The sequence below is a fragment of the Zootoca vivipara genome, chromosome 5 (genome assembly GCF_963506605.1).
Source record: "Zootoca vivipara chromosome 5, rZooViv1.1, whole genome shotgun sequence".
Classification (NCBI taxonomy): domain Eukaryota; kingdom Metazoa; phylum Chordata; class Lepidosauria; order Squamata; family Lacertidae; genus Zootoca; species Zootoca vivipara.
Genome location: NC_083280.1, coordinates 72,321,672 through 72,342,925, shown reverse-complemented (window position 1 = coordinate 72,342,925; position 21,254 = coordinate 72,321,672). Strand labels below are relative to the sequence as shown.

The 21,254-nt window shown below is 39.7% G+C and overlaps 1 protein-coding gene across 2 annotated transcripts in view; it reads right to left on the bottom strand.

Moving 5' to 3' along the window:
* CTNNA3 (catenin alpha 3) overlaps positions 1-21,254 on the bottom strand; it is a 550,231-nt gene that overhangs the window by 510,307 nt on the left and 18,670 nt on the right. For both annotated transcript variants that reach the window (XM_035137674.2, XM_035137677.2), the window contains exons 4-5: positions 18,800-18,966; positions 10,210-10,329 (exon numbers count right to left, since the gene is read on the bottom strand). In XM_035137674.2, coding sequence (XP_034993565.2) covers positions 10,210-10,329; positions 18,800-18,966 — 287 coding nt within the window. The remainder of the gene's footprint in view (positions 1-10,209; positions 10,330-18,799; positions 18,967-21,254) is intronic.

The following is a 21,254-nucleotide window of genomic DNA, read 5'->3' as shown; positions in this document are numbered from 1 at the left end:
ACTGCTAGCCATGGCTGTGCACAGCCCAAGTTCCTGCTAAACAATTTCTCTGAGTGTTTGCCAATACAAAATAACTATAAGAAATATTAAGAAGCATAAACACAATACTTGGTGCTGACCTCTGAGACCTTTTTATTTCCCAAATCACTCCAAACACAGAGCTATTTTAATCTGGTCCCAAGGACACAATCAATTTCAACTAGAGCATACACCACACTCCATAAAGTTCTCCAATTGAGCTGCAAAACATGGGGATGCTAGGTACCCAAGTCACCCTATTGGTTAAACTTTGCCCAAGGGAAGTCTGTAGCTGGTAAATTCTCCCTCAGCAGTAGGGCTAACTGCAATTAATAGAAATTACTACACAAGGTTTGGGGTGATATAGATTATTTCTGCAGAAGAAAAACAACATAAATATAAAGCGTTGCTTGATATATCATCTTTATTACTTTTATTTCCAGGGTGGCTGGGTGTTTTAAAGAATTCTTATTAGTGCAATTTAGACCCTTACAACTGGAAGAAAAAAAAACCATCAGTCTCCATTGGTTAACCATTTAGAATATTTCCATTGTGGCATGGTAAACTATTCTATATTTGTCCATAAGCAAAATGCTGTGAATAGGAAAAGATGCACATTCTGAGTTCACACACCAGCTGTTTATTAATACAGTCTGAAGCTATTGTTCAGGATGCTTGTTGTATTTCTTTTCATTATCAAACATGAATAAAGGACTGCAACAGCATCAGAAGCTGACATGACAAGATCCACATGACATACATTTCTTTGAATACTGCAACCAACTGCCCTAAATTGTTTGGTGAGGGGAAAAATATACAAACTGAATCATTGGCATATAGAATTTTAAGAATAAATTAGTCGCAACATCTTGAATTTGCATAAATTCTGAATGGGGAGATTTCATGGTGGTGCTCAGGACTCTGCAGTTCATGGTGGCAGTGCAGGCTCACAGCAGCTGGGAGCTGTAGCAGTTGGATTTGCCTTTGCATTTAGAAATGCACAAGGCAGAACTATTTAGTGTTGCCTTTCTTGCCTTATACTGGATATGGTAATAGATGTGGCAGGGATGTTGCAAGTCTTTGCTTTCATTACAACAGTTCTCAGGAATAGTGATAATAAATATTTTTATTATTTATATGCCACCCATCTGACTAGGTTACTCTGGGCGGCTTCTAGCAAACTATAAAAACACAATAAAACATCAAATATATAACACTTCCCTATACAGGGCTGCCTTCAGCTGCCATATAGCTGTTTATCTGTTTGACATCTGATGGGAAGGTGTTCCACAAGCTGGGAGTCACTACCAAGAAGGCCGTCTTCCTGGTTCCCTGTAACTTCACTTCTCGCAGTGAGGGAACTGCCGAAAGGCCCTAGGAGCTGGATCTCAGTGTACAGGCTGAACGATGTGGTGGAGACACTCCTTCAAGTATACAGGGCTGAGGCTGCTTAGGCCTTTAAAAGTCAGCACCAACACTTTGAATTGTGCTCGGAAATATACTGGGAGCCAATATAGATCCTTCAGGCTTCTGTGCATGTCCATGCCACAATTTACATAAAATGCCACCAGATGATATTGCTCCTTAAATAGACTACTCAGTAGTGATGGTTTTAAAACAAACATGCTTTCCTCAAGAGTGGGAGGAAGGGTGCTGACTGTATGAGAGAGAGCCATGGGATCTGTCCCACCAATGTGGCTGCTATTTATACACCATCCCAAACCATGTGGGGTTTCATCATGGAAAAGATGTTCCCTGCAACTGTGTTTGTATGTGAAACCTGTTGTGTATTGAGTCAAAGGATTTTATATCTGTATTATTATTATTGTATGTATTTGCATTAGGGTAAAGTAACCCATTTAAGCTGCTGTATTTGGATCCTCTGTCTTATTGGTTTCCTCCAAAAGGCAGCACTGTGATTGCCTGATATTGTTCCCTCCAAAATGTATCCCTTTCTAGCTAGTCCCCCATCCCTATAAATGTAGCTTTCCTCTCCTCAGAGCTTAGTTTTGTTTGCTTTAATAAAGAAGTGTTACTAGAGAACTGTCTCCAGCATATTATGTCAAGAGAGCTGAAATCACAAACCCCACTTCACAACAAAACCCACCAAATTTATACATTTCAAAAGGGATTAAAGTAAAATGTCATCCCTAGTTACTGAGGATACGTGTTTCAAACCACGTACAGACAATCTAAAGCAGCATAGGATCACATAGTGGAATATATGGGTGATGTTTCCTTGGCCAGCCTCCAGAATTGGTATGTTGATTGGTTCTATGTGCACATTGGTTGGCAATGTGTGGAGGGCAGCAGGCAAGATTCCCTCTCTATGCATTGATGTTACAGTTTTAGAACAACAGAATAATAATTTGCTGTTTCCTGAACTCTTATTGTGTGAATTTAAATCATCCATATATCTAATCTCTATGACTGCTGACTAAAAAGCAGAAGTCTTTAAAACTGCTAGCTTTCTGGCAGCTTGCAGCGAAAATTTTAAGGTTTTAATAAAAGCAGATACACAATAGTTTTTCACAATGTATTTAGAGACCGAAGCAGAAGCAATGCATTTTAAAAGACAATGCATCTTTTATGTCTTATCGAAGTCAGAATGTGAATGTCCTAAAGTTTATATTAAAAAAGACTGAACACTGAACTGTGAAAGTCCTCCAGAAATACAGGTTTTCTTGTTTTACTAAAGAGCCTCAGAGTACTAGAGAAAAATGCTTTTATAACACAATGGCATTTCTCTTCTCAGAGAATTTTAAAGATCCAAAACTAGATTCAGTTGGATGTTAGGTCTGTCACAAGGAGAACATTGACTTCCTCCATATGCAGTGATTATGTGAAAAAGCAAACAGTTTTTGAAAGATGGTAGGCAACACAAAGAATATTCATTTACCACTTGGACTCAATAATTTTTCTGCTTAATTATGTGAATGAATTTATTCCTGAGAAATTATATGAGCTAGTGCTAAATCTATCTGTGGCAGCAAAAGAATGCAAGTACCCCACTGAAAATAGTCTCTCCCCTATACAGCATAAACTGAGGGATAGGTGGGTAATTGTAGGGAGACAGAAGGAGGTGGCACCTACTAGGTTTCATTTCTGAGGCTTATGGCTGGCCTGAAGTCTCATGATACACAAGTTAGCTCAAATGGCATAACAAAACTTCAGGAAAGAGGTTGGAAATGGACCTTTATCTTTCCACAGAGCTGTTGGATTTGGAGCATTTTGGGAAGACCAAAGCTGTTGGACTTTGGTTGGTCAACCTCTATAGAGACCATGATTTTTTAATGCCTGCCCTCATTGGCTATTGGGTGTGTTATAACTTAATCCCTTATTAGGTAAAGGACAGATGAAAACATGTCTGTCAATGGTAAAACCAATGAATGGATTAAGGGATATTGAAATTGAACAAAACTCGTTATGCAATGGCAGCAAACAATTAATACAGAATCTGTAATAAGGAATAGATGGGAAGTCTGACACATTGAAAAAGACCACTTTTATTTTATATATTTTATGTTTTGAAGGTTATTAATTGATGTATTAATTCTCTTTTTTTCTTTGGTGGTGATGGAATTTCTTTTCTTTTTCCGTATGGTGTATTAATGTGAACGGTAACAATTAAATTTATTTAAAAAAGAAAGAAAGAAAACATGTCTGAAAAGTATTGGAGTTGGTTTGCTATTTGTTCTTTTATTGTTTTATTTGTTCTTCTATTCTTTTATTCTTTTATCCATGGTTCGTTAGCAGGCTTTTTGAGGCAGTCTTATTCAGGTTTTTTCATTAATATATTAATGGAAGATGGAGCCATGTGAGTGCCCATAAGTCACAGATTTTCCACCAAATGTAAAGTTACACAAGTAATGTCAATGTGACTAAAGCATACCGTATATACTGCCGCTAGTTGTACAGTACAGCTGTACTCCGTTTACGTAACCCTCTGGTTACGTAAACTTTGGAGTGCGCATGCAGCAAACCCAGAAGTATTTTACCGAGTTTCACCGCACACGCATGCACAGAAGTGGTCTCAGGATCCAACTGGACCTCTGGAATGGATCCCTTCCACAACCAGAGGTACCACTGTATATGTATATACTGTAAATAGCTTTTTGCAAGGGGAGGAGAGACACAAATGGGGGGCACATCTTTAAATTTTCCTGAAGGCCTTCCAGTAGTAGGGGAGAAACTGCCTCTATGCCTTCCTTGATTTCTACAACCAAAGGCAAGGGTTGGAGAAGACTTTCTTTTCTTACTAAGCTTTCAAATATTCTCCAAAGGTTGGAAGTAGCAGATCAACAATACCATAAAAACAGAAACTATTTGTTCAGGTACTTTCAAAAAGAATTCTAATCTGAAAATCTGGCTCCAGGGGCTGGCATTTATCCTTAAAACTTTCCTCCTTCTGTTTTCACATTTATAGTTTTATCATCTTTTGCCTAACATTTTTGACAGTCCTTTTTTAGACTAGATTTCTCCTCTGACTTTCTTATCTGAGTGCTAAATATTGTAAAGCCAGGCATCAAAAGATGGTGGTGATACTTTGGACAGCTTCACCTATAGCATAGCTCCAGGCATCCTTCAGCAGTGAAGAGAAAGCCAATCATACTAGAGGAATGAAAGACCCATCGCGTAAGGTTCAGTACAGATAGCAAGGGAAAAATACGTTGGAAATTATTCTATTAAGTCTGCTGAAACAATACTGAATACAAAACTTCCCAGAACATAGATTGGTGTGGGATGCACATGTAATTTAAGAGCATTATCTGAATTGACACTCAAATATTTTTCTGCTTAAGAAGCAAGACTGAAGAAAATGCATAGTCATGTTTAAAATGGTTAAGTGCCAATGGTTAAGTGCCAAGATCCCTGAAATCTTGCTACCACTTAGCAGAGATTGAGGTGGGCAGCAACAGCAGCCTTTCCTTGCAGCATCTTTCTCTTTTTAAGCCTAAGTCTCAGAATTGTATACAATGGTGGTTTTCATTTAGCAGGAGGCAGGTCCGCTGCTGAAATTCAGCACAAGTCACCAGTTCCCTGAAACCAGTTCTAAGGATTCTCTGAAGGAGAAAGGAATATGACATGGAGGGGTGCAATAGGTACGGCAAAAATCAATATGGCCCAACTTCTAAGAGTGGAAATTCTTTTTCCAAAAAGGAAGTCACCACTGGAAAGTCACCACTTGGCATAACTGAGGTCTCCAACTCCCCATCCTCAAGGGGAAAAGGTTGTGGATAAGGCATCTTGGAATTGACTTGTCTTTAGAGTCAGCCTTAGATAGCCCTGCCTTCTTGGGAATTCCAGCATCAGAGGAGTTCACAGTGCAAGCACCTCTCCAGCCTGAAGGGGTCACAGTGCTCTCAGTGGACTCCTAGGACTCCAGCCCAGAGGAAGAAGAAGAAGAATGGGAGAGCAGAACAGGACCCTAACTCAAATCTGTCTCAGCCAGCATGACTGACGGTCAGGGATTATGGGAGTTGTAGTCCAATAGCATCTAAAGGGCCACTGGTTCCCAAAACCTATGTATGTGAATCCCCACCGTGCCCTTGATGAATTGGACCAAGTGCTTATTGTACAATGGACGCACATTTTGTGCACCAAAAGACTGATAGTCTTGCTCCATCTTCTGGAAACTGGGAACACGACTTAGCATACCCAAATATGTCTAAGGATTTCTATTGAACTGATATGTTTTTGTCTGACAGTTTTTTATCTGCACAAAGAGATGGTCATGACATTCTTATATGCCTTAAAATAGCACTATTTAAATAATTCATGGTCAATTAAAAATCTTTCCGTACAGACAAATTAAAAGCTCTTTTATCACATATTATTAGCCTCGGGGTATACAATCAAAATCAAACAACTACCTTAACATCTACATTAGAGTGGGGTGGTATTTTTACATTTTTAAAGCTCTGTTGTAAGCTATCGTGTCACTATATAATCAGAGATGTCTAAGCAGAAACAAAACGTCCTTTGAATTTGAGCCAGCAATGCCACTGGCACGCCAAAGGCACTACCAACATTAAGAACATTACTGTTTTAACCAAATACCTAGTTTGACAAATGTACTGCTGAAACAGGTCATAATATTAATACATATATGATGATCTTCTAACCCCTCCGTTTTTCTAATTGACTAATTAGCTAAAACAATTTCAAGATGATATTGCCTTCCTATCACAGCAAGGGGCAGGAAGAATATTTTTAGTCCACCTGTCAACATATGATCCAGGGCAGCATACAATACAATAAAGCAGGCATCCCCAAACTGCGGCCCTCCAGATGTTTTAGCCTACAACTCCCATGATCCCTAGCTAACAGGACCAGTGGTCAAGGATGATGGGGATTGTAGTCCAAAACATCTGGAGGGCCGAAGTTTGGGGATCCCTGCAATAAAGCATCAAAACAAGCAGTAAAATAATGCTACAATAAAACAAATCCAGCTCAATTTATAAAAGCAAAATAAAAATACAGCATATCATTAAGATCACTCAGGGAGTTACAATTTGCCCACCCCATTGCAAAACTGACAAAATTCCTAGTACAGTTTTAAGAACCAGGTAGAATGTGATTCTAAAAACATGCAATTACAACAAGGCCTCTTACAGATGTAAAGATCTAGAGTGAACATCAGGTACTGTTACTTCATAATCATTTTTAAAGCTTTATTGATATACAGAATGTTGTACAATCTTCATCTAACTATTGTCTTCACAACTGAGCAGCAGAGGGGAAAACCTGCCCAAGAGTCTACCTCTGAAAAGCTAGGAAGGGTTTCCAGATATAACTCCCCAACTCCATCCCCTGGGCTGTAGGGTTCCCAACTACCAAAGCAGAACAGCAAAAGTCTCATGCAAGTTGTCCTGAATGATTCTACTTTTATCAATGTCCGTAGAAATGAACCAATATAAAAGAATTCAGCACTGCTTGTCTACAACTACATCAGTGTTCTTATACTACATAGTGTTTCTGCTTCATGCACAAATGATGCAGAAGAAACCGGTTTGTGTTAAAAGAAGCTTGAATAAGATTGTTACTAACTAGCAATTTCAATTCAAAACAAATGAATTAAGGATATCATAAAGTTAAATATTTAATTGATTAGCCAGCTTTATAAAAAATGCTTATGTTTAATCGATTATTTTATTTGATTTTTCTGTTGGAAGCCGCCCAGAGTGGCTGGGGAAACCCAGGAAGATGGGCGGGGTATAAATAAATAATTATTATTATTATTATTATTATTATTATTATTATTATTATTATGCTCCTAAGAATTCAATTATTATTTATTCAACAAAGTAACAACTTACATACTATTAATAAATGAGCTGCACCACTCATGGTTGAGATGTCTCAAAAGGCCAAGTTTTATATTTTATTTTTCATTTCCTTTTACATTAAAACAAAGAACAAAAATACTTTCTAACAATAAGCAAATGGGCCCTTAATCCTTGGCTTCAACTATTAAAATCTGCCCTCACCAAATAAACCTTTTAAAGGTTGCAGCTTACAGTATCTGATGCTAAACCACCAACCAGAAGAAATAAATGCTGTCAAAATGAATGGAGATATGTTTGAAAACACTGCCACCTACTGGCAGTAGAAAAAGCAAGATAAAAAGGAAGTCACACAATACAGTGGTACCTCAGGTTACAAACGTTTCAGGTTACAAACTCCACTAACCTGGAAGAGTTACCTCAAGTTGAGAACTTTGCCCCAGGATGAGAACAGAAATCATGTGGCGGCGGCTCAACAGCAGCAAGAGGCCCCATTAGTGAAAGCACGCCACTAGTTGAAAACAGTTTCAGGTTAAGAATGGACCTCCTGAACAAATTAAGTTTGTAACTAAAGGTACCACTGTATACCAACTCATAGGCTCCTAGAAGTCTTTCAGAGCATTCACGTGATTTTTTGGCATCAAAAAACCAGATAGTTCCCCCCACCACCTATTTAATCTGAATTAACCTTTGCCATAGAAAATATGATCCATAACATCATAAAATATATGTATCTGTAAATACAGTGTGGATGAATCTGGTATCTCATCTCAGACTTTGCATATGTTCACATTACTGCTTACTCTGCATCCAGTGCACTCCCACTGGTAGTTTTTGAAGTTGCATTCACACATTAGCTGCAATCCATATCAATCCCATACTGTTGTTCCTTGACAATAATACAATATTTTCCTCAAACCAGCTTCTTCAGCTTTCTTCTAGAAAACTGGATATGAAATGAACAGTAATGTGAACATTTGATGAGTGTACATGTGCAGATGGCAGCTTCAGTTCTGGAGGGGTTACAGGCGGGTCATGTGAAAACACCCCCACCCACTCTCTGATGTGAACAACATTCTGCAAATGCAGCTTGAAATGTAGCAGGGGAAATGACCTTGCTGCTAATGTGTCACGTTTTGCATTGTATCTTCTTTTTTAGGAGGGCTAGAGACTAAGGGAGGAATTTGATGCTGTGCTAATTTGATAGTTCTGTCAGAACACACATTTCTGTTTGCCAGATGGAATGATCTCTCAATCCCCTTCCCCCATTTGCGGGGGGTTCTTTCTCCACTCCAAATAGACCTGGATGGCATGCATGAGAGGGGCAAGTCCCCCTGCACTGCTGCCTGCTAGTGCAACTACTTAGCTGAATCAAGCCCTTTCTTTTTAAAAAGAAAAAAGAAAGTCCAGAGTCTGGGCATCTGTCCAGGGTGCCAATGAAAGCCTTCGCAGGCACCTGGGCAACCTTGGGTGTCAGGTTGATGATCCCCAGGTTGGCTACCCCTGTTCTACATAATGTGTAATTATAGTTTAGAACAATTGCTAGAAGGCACTGAGCATGATACTGATGAATAATTGACTATTTATTGATACGGAAGAAATGTAGAAGAGAAATCTAGTGCTTTAAAACAAAGCTGTTTAAAGGGTATTATTTTATTCCTCAGAGCACCAAGTAGAGCTCAAAAGTTTTTTGTTTAGAAAAGAGGAAAGAATAGAGATAGTTAAATCACTCCTGGATATAAAAGTGCTGGGAAAGGTCTGTATTTTAGGGTTTTTTCCATTGGGGTGAGCTCCCGTTGCTTGGTCCCAGCTCCTGCCCACCTAGCAGTTCAAAAGCATGTCAAAGTGCAAGTAGATAAATAGGTACCACTCCGGCAGGAAGGTAAACGGCGTTTCCGTGCGCTACTCTGGTTCGCCAGAAGCAGCTTAGTCATGCTGGCCACATGACCCGGAAGCTGTCTGCAGACAAACGCGACTCCCTCGGCCTATAGAGCGAGATGAGCGCCGCAACCCCAGAGTCATTCATGACTGGCCCTAACAGTCAGTGGTACCTTTACCTTTACCTGGGTTCAAAATAATTCAACAACCCTTTATTTACACTCTGATTTTCTACAGTAGTATCCAAAGCAGCTTAGAAGAATACTATGTAGCTCAGCTGGTGGTAAGACCTCTGTCAGCAGAAGAGGGAGGGAAACAATTTTTAGCAATGCACCCCCCCTGCAGTCCTCCACAGTCCTCTTACATCTACTCTGGAGGGCCCCTCAACCCTCTGGAGCGGACCTAAGGGGCATGGGAGCTACAAGGGCAAGGAAAATAACCAAATCTGATCTCTGGATTCCTCCTCCATCCCTTGCAAGCAATCATTTCACCAGGGAAGAACACAATATAACTTTAAAATAAACTGCTTGAAATAAACTGAGAAACTCCTTCTCTAGTCTGGACAATGGGTGCTTCACTCCAGCCTGCTCTTCGTCTAATTAGCTAGATCTGCTTTCCTAACTGTCAGTCATTGCTATCATATTATTCATTGGCTAAACACATTGAAAGGTGAGCACAAGCTACTTTTCCACAAAACAAATGGGAAGAATATTACATTGGTCTCTGTTGTGCATGTGTCTGTCCTATGGATTCTGGGCTGTACCCTATATTTTTGTCCTGGCATTAAGAAAACAAACCTCAGTAAAATATGGGGGCTTAGTGATAATTTTCAGTTTTTAAAACATTGCAAACAGCCTCTGTTTACACCTTCATGAGACATTGTGAGTAAAATTCAGGGCACACATCATATTGAAATAAACAGAAGATGCACGTGGTAGCAACATTTACGTACTTTGGTTTGAGATCAGTTGAAAACTGGTGATCCAAATGCACAAACACATACGATTGGGCTACTAAAGTTTCTTACCTGTTGTCGTTTGAATGCCAAATGGTCCAGCTTTTTCAACTCTTTCTGGAGGTTTTTATATGTTTTCTGTAGTTCAGATTTACTAGATGCATTCTGAAGATACACGAATGTCCTTTGAACCTATGGTCAAACAAGGAGAGGGGTTTAAATATTATTTTAAAATCTTCTGTGCTTAATTAGGAATAGGCTCAGAAAGAATAAGCTAAATTGGGATCTATTTGCTTTGACACCAGGTCTAGCCACACTATCGGGAACATAACGGTGCCTCTTGGTAGCTTCCCCTCTGTACCCTCAACCCAAACAGGAGCTGCCCCTCCCTGGGGCATCTGGTAAGGTCTGTACCTTTTCTCCAAAAGTTACCTGTTAGTGGCAAGAAAGATATTAGGTGGTGGTAGCACCACTGTGGATATCAAGATCTTTGGGCAATTTAGTTCTCTGGATTTCTTTTGCTGTTTTCCAGGTGAAATGGAAGAGGGCAGCTGCTTTGGTGAGGATAGCTAGACTGGGGTTGGGTCCAAACTAACTGAGCTTGAATTTCAGAGGAGCTTGGGCTTGGCTTATAAATAAGTAAACTCAGGAATTCAAACATCATCTGCATTGACGCACAACTATTATTTCATATATGTTTTTGTATGAGCAAAACATGCATGCTTTGTCTCAGGAGATTCATACTTTAAATTCAATTCCCATTTCATTGTCCAAAAATGACCTTCAGGTAAATTAGGGCATGCAACCCTAGTTTACAGAATTAAAGTATGGACGATTCATTTTGATGAAAACTATTTTCCCCCATTTGCATCCATCAATGATTCAGTTTATTCGTGCACATTATGCCTGAACTAACTTTCAATTAAGAGAGATGGGTGGTTTTGCAATTAAACTTTCTTCAATGCTTTTATTTACTATAGCTTTTCTTTCACATTTAAGAAACACCTGTTGGGTGTGCAATGCTCAAACAAGGGATTCCAGAGTATTCCCCGTGTGTCTCAGTATCTGCTACTGGAACATAAAAAGCCTTTAGCTCTCAGCTGCTTTAAATGCATCAAATCATTAATTGCTTTTACACAGTTACTATGGTTACAAACACAAACTGGAAGGGAAATGTTACAGAGTGTACAATGATACGCTGAAACACACAGGCCCATGGATTGCAGTTAGTATATACTGGTCCCACATTATGGATCAGAAACTAGGTTAAGTCATAGATGTATTCAGACAAACGTTTTAACTCAGATGCTGTCCATCCACACTGCATTGCTTTAAATGGGATACACATTCAGGTATGAAATCTTTTTTAAGCCGTGCACAGGGCTTGGCTTAGGTTTGATGAGGCCCGAAGCTACTGAAGGTAATGGGGCCCTTTATATGTCCAGCTGTCGTTTGTCAACAACAAATTGTCACTGTTTTTTGTGTTGAATATGGTAATTTATGGACCTACACAAGACAAAACACTGTTGCTGTATGTAGGTTTTATTTTATTTGTTTTTTTAATCTTATATTTTGAAAATGTACATCCAGGTGTTTTTTTCCTTTAATTTTTTTGGGGGGCCACAAGACAGTGGGACCCTAAACTATAGCTTGTTTAGCTTATACTTGTACATAAATCCAGCACTGGCCATGCAGCATCAATAGATCAACCTACATTTGTATCCTGGTTTCTGATCCAGCAGGTGATATGCATGCAAAAGCCAGCTTGGATGGACTTGAGTCTGTAGATGAGCCTTTACAGTTCCCCTGCTGGAAACAGGCTGTGGTTGCTTGAGCAGAGGGACTGTGTCAGCTTTCCTGTGGATGCACATCTTCAAGACAAACTGTTCCCCCCTACATGCATATAGGTTTTCAGATTCCAAGGGAGCATCAGTCTCATACTTCAAAGGAGCTTATAGGAAGATGATGATCTGGGAAGATGTGTACTCCTCTCTTTGGAGTACCCTAAGCTGGAGGCAAGCAAGTCACAGACTGTTGGCTTCCTTTCAGCCTAACTCTAAAAAGCTACTCACTAAAAGTTTGAGGCAGCAAGAGAAAAGTGACTTCCGGTCTGGTGCCATTGTTAATCGGCGGGGGAAACCTTGGTCTCTGAGGTCCCCAGCAACTCGGGGGGGTGAGCTGCTTGAGCGACGCGGCCCCCTGGAGAACCCCCGGATCGTGCTTTCCGGGAACGTGGACACCCAGCAGAGCTCCATAGAGTCCCGCTCGCTGCCCGGTAAGCCCCTTTTTAGGGGCGACGAGAGCAGACGGAGCGGGACGGAGCCTTGGGTAGATTCGCTTCCTCTGAGGTGCAAAGCTCCGTGCTGGCGACAACTGTGCAACAGATGCCTCTAAAGAATTAATTTGGACTTGTGAGTAAACCTTTTGATTGGGTTAAAAGAAGAATTTGGACTTGGGAGGGGAATCTAAAAGAAAACGGAGGTCGTTCCCCCTCCCCCCACCGAGATACGAACACGCAATTATGAGCCTGCAGCCATTAAGCTGGAACGGGACTCTGAATTTCTTTAAAGATCAAGCTGGACCCCTTCCCTGAGGTGGCGGAGCCAAGGGAAGGTGATTTTAATTTCTGTTGATATCTGCAAAAATTGGAAGTGGACCCAGGTGGCGCTGTGGGTTAATCAGAAGGTCGGCAGTTCGAATCCCTGCAATGGGGTGAGCTCCCATTGCTCAGTCCCAGCTCCTGCCAACCTAGCAGTTCGAAAACACATCAAAGTGCAAGTAGATAAATAGGGACCACTCCAGCAGGAAGGTAAACGGCGTTTCCGTGTGCTCCTCTGGTTCGCCAGAAGCAGCTTTGTCATGCTGGCCACATGACCCAGAAGCTGTCTGCGGACAAACATTGGCTCCCTCGGCCTATAGAGTGAGATGAGCGCCGCAACCCCAGAGTCGGACACGACTGGACCTGATGGTCAGGGGCCCCTTTACCTTTATTAATGAGCCCTCCGGTAACCTGGGGGCAGGAAACTGGAAGCCTTGACTAGCCACCATTGTGATGTCAGAGGCTAGGGAAGTTTTTTATTATGGTGAACTCTTGAATCCTTAAAGAAGATTTAATCAATGGACTGAATAGGATTGGAGTTTTAAGAGACTTTGAAACGGAAAGGAGAATTGGATTTTTTATAAATTGGACAAAGGAACCAGTTCAGTAGGTAGTTAGGAAGTGGAATGTAAAAACATTGTATCGTCTCTGTCACAGCAGCCTACATGCCACATTGTAACATGAGAAGACAAAGGCTATAGCCAGTCAAAACAATAAATCACGAGTTGAATAAGAATTGGATACAAAGTATATGGGAACAAGTTCAAGAAGTGGTGGTAGAACTGCAAGAGTATAAAAGACTTACAAAGTTATGGATTGAAACCCAACATCAACTTCTCCCAAAAGACAATTTTGAGCCACAGGCTGAAGTCGTAGACGTAGAAGATAAGAACATCAAAGTATTAAAGGAGGAAGACCAAGAAGAGCAAGAGATATTGAATGAAGAGCAATCTGTGAGAGAGGTTGCAAAGGACATATACTACAAACAGGGAGCTCCAATGCAAGAGAAAACCCAGGACCCTGCTCTTCCAGTGGGAGAGGGAGAACAGGTTCTTGGTAAAGACAATCAAGCGGTGGCACAAGACAAAGATGTGTCCTGGATTCAAACCTCCCTAGTGAGAGAGGGGAGGCAAGAACCAGGTGAAGGACAAAATATATGGGGGGGGGGACAAGAAAAAGGAAGAATTGGAGTGGGGATGGGATAAGGAATGGGAACTGCAGAAGGACGGGTGGAGAGAGGGGGTGGGCTGGAGTGGTCAAGAGATGGAGTGGGTTGAATGCTATAAGGCAATGTAATTAAGGGACGGATTAAATGGTCTGAAACTGGAATGTATGAAGGAGCTGGTCGGGATATCCAGGGAACTGTCATCCAGGGGAAGGAGAGGGGTTTTAGAAATTGTAATAGGTTAGAAATGAGGTACAGTATTAGATTTGGTAAGATAGAATATTTTTAGAGAAAAATAATAGGCCAAGGGGAGTATTTAGAGGGAATAATTTTTTATTTAAATTGGATTAAAGATTTTTATTCAAGTTATTATCCTAAGATTTAAATTGATAGCTATGGTTTTGTTTAATTGTGAAAATTGCCAAGGTGGGGTATAAATAGACTCGGGAAGGGAGGAACGGGGAAGTCGAAGTTATGACAAAGTTATCAAAGTGAGATTGGTTTTTGTGTTTTTCATTTTTTTCTAGTTTTTCTTTTTTAAAAAAAAATTGATGATTTTTTTTATTGTATTATGATGTGATGTGATGATCTGTAGTTTCAAGTTGAAAATTTTAATAAACATATTGGGGGGGGGGGAGAAAGGTGCACATATACAAGGCTACCCAGCACATCTGCAGGCAGGACACCCACTTAACAGTAGGAAGCTAATATTTGTAATAGTGGTCACAAATGAGTATTACTTAGTTAAAAATAGCTGTATTGTTTTGCAACAGCAAATGTACTTTAAACGTGGATGTGCTAAAACTCTACACTAAAATGTGTAACAGGCAGACCTCCATAATCTGCATGGAGCTCAGTCAAGTCACACAACCTACATTTTAACTAATATAATCACTATGCAAACATCAGCATGACATCAGGAACAATGTCAGTGCTCGACACTCCTGTGCTACCAGGTTCTTTATTTTAAGGTGGTGTGTACTTATGGGACATAAAGGTCCAACAAGAGAGCAAGAATGAAGATACAAAAAGTTCTTAGACTATGAAGTGGAACAGGACAGTAGGGTACTGACATCACTCTCACTTAACTATACAGGCTTTACAGACACTAGACTATAGTAAAGATTGTATGGCATGCCACCATTTTTATAGTGCTTGTTATATCAGAAGTTGCATGATAGAATTCCTGCCTACTATTTAGATTGATCACATTTCATTTTATATTACCTGATGTCATATATAATTAAAACCACGATGCCTGGGAGAGAGGGTCTCACCTTAGCAAGGAGACACAGGTGTTACAGTGCTTCAAAAACCAGCTCCTAACCTAATTCTGATGAGTAATGGGCACATTTGTAGAAACTGCATGATGTGAATTTTAATAATCCTCCACAATATAGCTATTCTATACAGTATCATTTCATGCACTGCACGCCCCAGACTAGACAGTATGTCTCTGACACTAAAACGATAAAATGCTGTGCCAAAACCCATTTATGGATTTGGCCCCCTTCTCCCACCATTTTATACATTTAACAAATCTCTTACTTGGTCAGCAGTTTCATTTCGTAGTGAATGACATAACCTTTAAAATTAATTTCGGTTCAGTGATCAAACTCCTATTTTATTCTATGAAAATTAGAAAACCCTGGAGCAATGGAACTGGAAAGCAAAGAACCTCTTCATCTGCTCTCAGATGATTAATGGGCAAACCTTAACAGCCAAAATCCTCATGAAGAAATAGTACAATATGTCAACATTGCCACTATAGAAGAACACATTCCAGGGGAAGCTTTATAGACATATATTTAAAAATATATTGCCTTTTTAATTGACGTGAACTAGCAAACATTCTGAGAAGGGTTGCTCTCAGTGCTGCACAACCGTTTCTAAGGTACTGCTGAAGTTCAAATGCCTTTTCTTGGATCAGTTCCATAGTTAAGAATATTTCAATTACCTGAGGGAGCTCTAAAATATAATAATGAAGGTTAAAAGACTTTGGATAGAAAAAAGCAAAGTCAGAACTCATTACAGATTTCAATTGTATTAGAATTTGGCCCTGGATGGCAGCGACCAAAATGCTATTAACGCTTGATGGCTATTCAACAGCATATGTTAAAGTTACCTGGTCATCTCAGTCTATTTTCTAATTAATGTGACAACATAAAAAAGAAATGCTTTTGGCAGATGCAATATGATGAACAAGCACTGCAAAGCAATGAAAAATATACTACTACTTCCACAGAACAGAACTGAGGAATATGCTGGGCACTGTAGAGGAAGATTATACAGCTGTCTAATATGCTCTGTAAGGAGAGAAAATCATTCTTTACTGATGGTTTATTTTCCATGAATACTACATTTTTAGAAAATGGAAAGGAGACGATTATAGTATTCTTTGGTATATGCTCCATATTTCTGAAATATTCAACAGCACACTTGTTTGGTTTTCAATCATTTTAGCAATTTCTAACAATTCACACAATAAAGTAACCAGAAAAGTTTCAGAAGTACTGAAAGTACCCACAAGATGATTACTTAAGATTGGTTATTATTGCTATATGAAGCATAGTGGCAAGTCAAATTTCAGAACTCTGATAAAGCTTACATATAAAAAAACTATAGTGGGCTATAATAATAATAATAATAAGGCTCAACAGAAAAACAACATTCTATCCCTGCTCTGCACTCAGTCTATGGAATATTATGGATTATAAATAAAAATATGTTATTTTTATTTTAAAAAACTGAACTGTTTCACTCATAGTGCCTGTATAAACTAACATATGCTATTAAAATAGGACACTGGTCTTCCTCAGTTACCTCCAATGCAGGGTGCAGTCACAGATGCACCGCTGCGGGATGTTCTACATGTAGCTGCTTCAATGCCTGCTTGGAAACTGCTACCTGCCTTTCAACAGAAATAGTCTGCATACACATTTCACAACCCACCCACCAATAATCCTGGAAACTATAGTTTAAGGGTGCTGGAAATTGTAGTTCTGTAAGAAGTAAACTGCAGTTCCCAGGATTGGGGGGGGGGCTGCTTGAAATGTACAGTTTGTCCACAGACATAGCATGCATATAAGGGAATAGAATTCCAGCTCTGATCCCATTGTGGAAATGCATTCTCTGCATTTTGGCTACATATATAATCTCTCCCCCTCTTCCAAGATTAGTCACTATGGAAATCAGTTCTTCCAGTTTACAGCTGAATGGACAATGCACAGGTAAACAGTGTCGGGATGGGGGAATGGGGAAGCATGGTTCATACTGTCACTATTTTTCCTAGAAATAAAGCACTGCTTAGGATGTTAAAATACTGCAGTGAGGTCACACAGAGGAGGACACACATTAGCAGGTCTCCAAAACTCAATCTTAAAAGCCTCTAGAAGTAGATGTATTTCTGTACAGAAAAGACATTGAGGAAGGAATGCTGCCTTGATGTCCCATTTCATCGATACTACGGTGATATATTTTTCAATTGATATTGTTATTATGCACATTTCAGCATTTTAAAATTAGGTTATTGGATTTACTGATTTTTCTGAACTAAACTTTTGTTTGGATGGAAAGTCAGTCTACAAGATTTAAAACAAAGCAAAAACTAAATACTTGCAGAAATATTTCAAAAGAAAGCAGAAAACAGCAAATAACAAAAACAGTAGGTGCTCATTTATGAGGCTTTTCCGTATTACCATCCATACGCAGCACCCCAAACCATTCATTACATTAGTACAGATTACAAAAAAATACACATTATTACAAAACTTACATGAATGTCGTATGAAGGTAAATGTATGTGCATACTATGTAATCCTGTCTTCTGAGCCTAAGGTGACAAAACTGCTTCTAGATAACCTGGATTTGAGCCCATGCCTCTTAGGAAGGCCAATATCTTTCTTTTCTACCTTCTCTAAAGTGGTTGTGGTGGCAAAAGAATTGCTGTTAAGATGCATGCTGTACAGAAATGTTGTTATATAAAACAAGAGCACGGCAAAAGCAGTATAAGTGTTCCTTGCCCCTTAGAGATGCCATATGCTGTTCATAAAAATGAAACATTTGCCCTGATCTATCTGCTAATAAGTCATGTTTAAGTCCCACTAGAATCAATGAAACTAGTTAGCCATGACTAACTTAAGTCTCATGGATTTCAATGGAACTAGAACATAATTAACTTTGGTTAGAGTTGAGCCATGGCTTGGTTGTTGCTTTTGAAAACAAAAAACAAAAGCAAAAACCTCCCATTTCTAAAGTTTTATTTATTTATTTTTAGGAATTCTATACAGCCTATTCAAAGCAAACTGAACAAAATACCTTACCAGAAGAAAAATAATGTAAATAAATATAGTACAATAACCACATATTATAACTAAGAACAACACCATAAACTCACACCAACAACTAAAATCATCCACAGCCAAGGTCATAAAGACTGGAGGGATGGGGACCAATAGTAAGATGCTATAAAAATTAAAAAGAGGAATTAATACCAGTTATGTCTGAAAGTCCGAATTAGCCCCAGGTCAGTTTAAAAAATAAAAAGTCTAACTCCCAAAACATTCGATATAATGGAATTTGTAGGTTGAGCTGCAATGATTTGAAATCCAATCCTTTCCTTCATCAGTAGCAAGCTCCACGGCTTACCAACATGAATTTGAATTTACTGACATGTTCCGCTTTTTGTATACTGTATTCGTATTTCCAGTTATCTGTATTCCAATGTTTTGAATGTTTGCTGTAAGCTGCTTTGGACACAGCTCATTGTGGAAAAGCTGCATATAAATAAACACAATCAATGAATATTTTAATTATTTACTCAAAAAACCTGAAAATTAAGAAAGCTTGGTAGCCGAGAATATGGGAAACCTCATTTGCTGGCCATAGTAGCTACTTACCATGGTTAGATGTTGCAACAGGTATGAGACATCAATCATATCTGCCAGAATAAGAAGCCTTGTAACAGCAGCCAGAAGAGCACGTGCTACTTGGACAACGGCCTCCCTTTTAGGCAAATAACAAGGATCATCTGTGAACTTTTTTGCAGCTACCCTCAAAGCTTCACCTGTAAAATAAAGATACAAGTAATGCTACATCTGCTTTCCTTTGGACCACATCAGTGAGGCCGAGAGAGGGTTCTTCTCGTCCAGGCAGCCCAAGACCTCCACACTGCCCAGGTTTGCGGCCTGGAGAGGTTACTTTGGTGCTGCTTGTGCAGCTGTTGGCTTCACCTCCAGAGGCACATTGACAGATAGATGCTTCAGATTTACAGAGATGTGGAGTTGAAAGGAAATAGTTCACCTTTGTGAAAAGTTTTCTCTTTTTTGCATTCTTTATTAGAGAAAACAATAACTAAGGTAGGGAATCTTAAAATTACATGACCATGTATTCATTTTCATGCTACAATATACCAGTTTCTACCTATGCATCATGCCAATTATTGCTTTTTAATATAGGATATGATTTATAATATGTATCATTCTGTGTTGTAGTTGATAAACACTGGAGCAAAAGGCAGCACAATGCAACTTTTCAATATTGTGTAGTTTTAGAGCCATCCACTTTACAGTCACTGTGTACTTACTCCAAGTAAACTGTTTGTCTAGTACAACTTGTTCATTTTGCATTCTGGGGCTGTTTCAACACAATACCATAGAATCTCCAAATCTTGCAGTGTGGCTGTATACCACTGGGAACAATTGGAGTGTCAAACACAGGTTTAAATGTTTCCTGTTAAATTTTTTAGCATGTACAATACATTAACATACAAAGCAGCTGTCAATCTGGGAGAGAAAGGCTTACAGATGCCAGGTCTGGGCATACATCAGGGGTAAAACTTTATGACCCGCTGGTTCCTTCCAGCATTACAATTCTGACGACATTAATTTGTTTTATAACTGCTTTGCATCACCAATGCCAAGAGCAAAAATGAAACCATCCCTATTTCCTTCAGAAAACTCTCTTTTTTCACTGGAGGGTTTCACAAGAATAAAAAAGAAGAAGAATCAATACATTAGACTGTTTTCAAGTTGTATCTCCCTAGCCAAGAAAGACATACAGAGACTGCTGGCTGCAGCTTTGAAGAATTGCTACAGTGGAGCTAATAGATTTGTTGGGCACAGGGGGGAAAAACATCACTGAATTCAGGGAAGGGGGAAATGGGACAAGGGAGAACTGATTAACTTGGCAAAGAGAATTTATTACTGCAAGGCAGACTGAAAAAGGGAAGTGGAAAAAAATGTGAAGGAAAGCAGGAAAAGAACTGATTGATTAATTCTGCATGCAAAATAGCAGCACTTCGATGATCCAAGAATGAATGATAAGAGACAGACAAATTTAGATTGGAGATTAAAACAGCATTAAGTTTGCCAGGGGAGGGGGCATGAAATGAAAAGGCCACATGCCCAAGCAGAAGTTGTCATGAATAGAAAGAGAAAGAGAATAGAAAGAGGAGAAACATGCACCCTTCAACAAAGCAAAACTCAACAAGTTTCCCACAAGCACAACCAGGCAACCTTTCTATCGAAGCCCAAGGAGCAGTGCAATAGCAACTGTGATAAGATGTTCACATTCCACGTTTCCACATGCACCCAGACTCATCTTTGTGGGGGAAGGAGAGCACTACTGTACAACCCTATCATGTACAGCAGGCATCCCCAAACTTCGGCCCTCCAGATGTTCTGGACTACAATTCCCATCATCCCTGACCACTGGTCCCGTTAGCTAGGGATCATGGGAGTTGTAGGCCAAAACATCTGGAGAGCCGCAGTTTGGGGATGCCTGATGTACAGGAATGGAAAAGACCACACTGAATTCTGTGATCTGCTGTCACCCCTGTTCTTTGTTTTGAACTCCAATTCATTCCTGCTTTCTGTCCAGCACTTCACTTGAGCCCTGATTAGACCTTATGACTGAACTGAAAATAACAATTCAAGTTGGGAGCTTAGGGCCTTGCTGATCCAACCCTCAACATTCCAAAAACCTGTGTGCCCAGTCCCTGATGTTCCCATGTTGTGCAGGGAAGGTTTGAAGGGGGCTTCTACTCATATGCACTCAGGGCTCCTGATTGTATGGAGGCTTCTGCTCATGTTGGATCTTCCCTACTCAACATGAAAAGGTGTGTGTGTGAGAGGCAGTCATACACAGAGGGGGTGAGGCACTCATATACAGGGAAGTTGGGGTGGGGAGAACATACAATCCCCTGCCTCCTATATGCAAGCAAATGCTCTATTGCCTGGTCAAACTTTGATATTTTCTTATACCAAAAATTATACTTTGTTTAATGAGATAAAAGTCTTCCTACAACTGGATCTAGAGAGAAATCTGATTATCAGGAGTGATACTACCATGAGG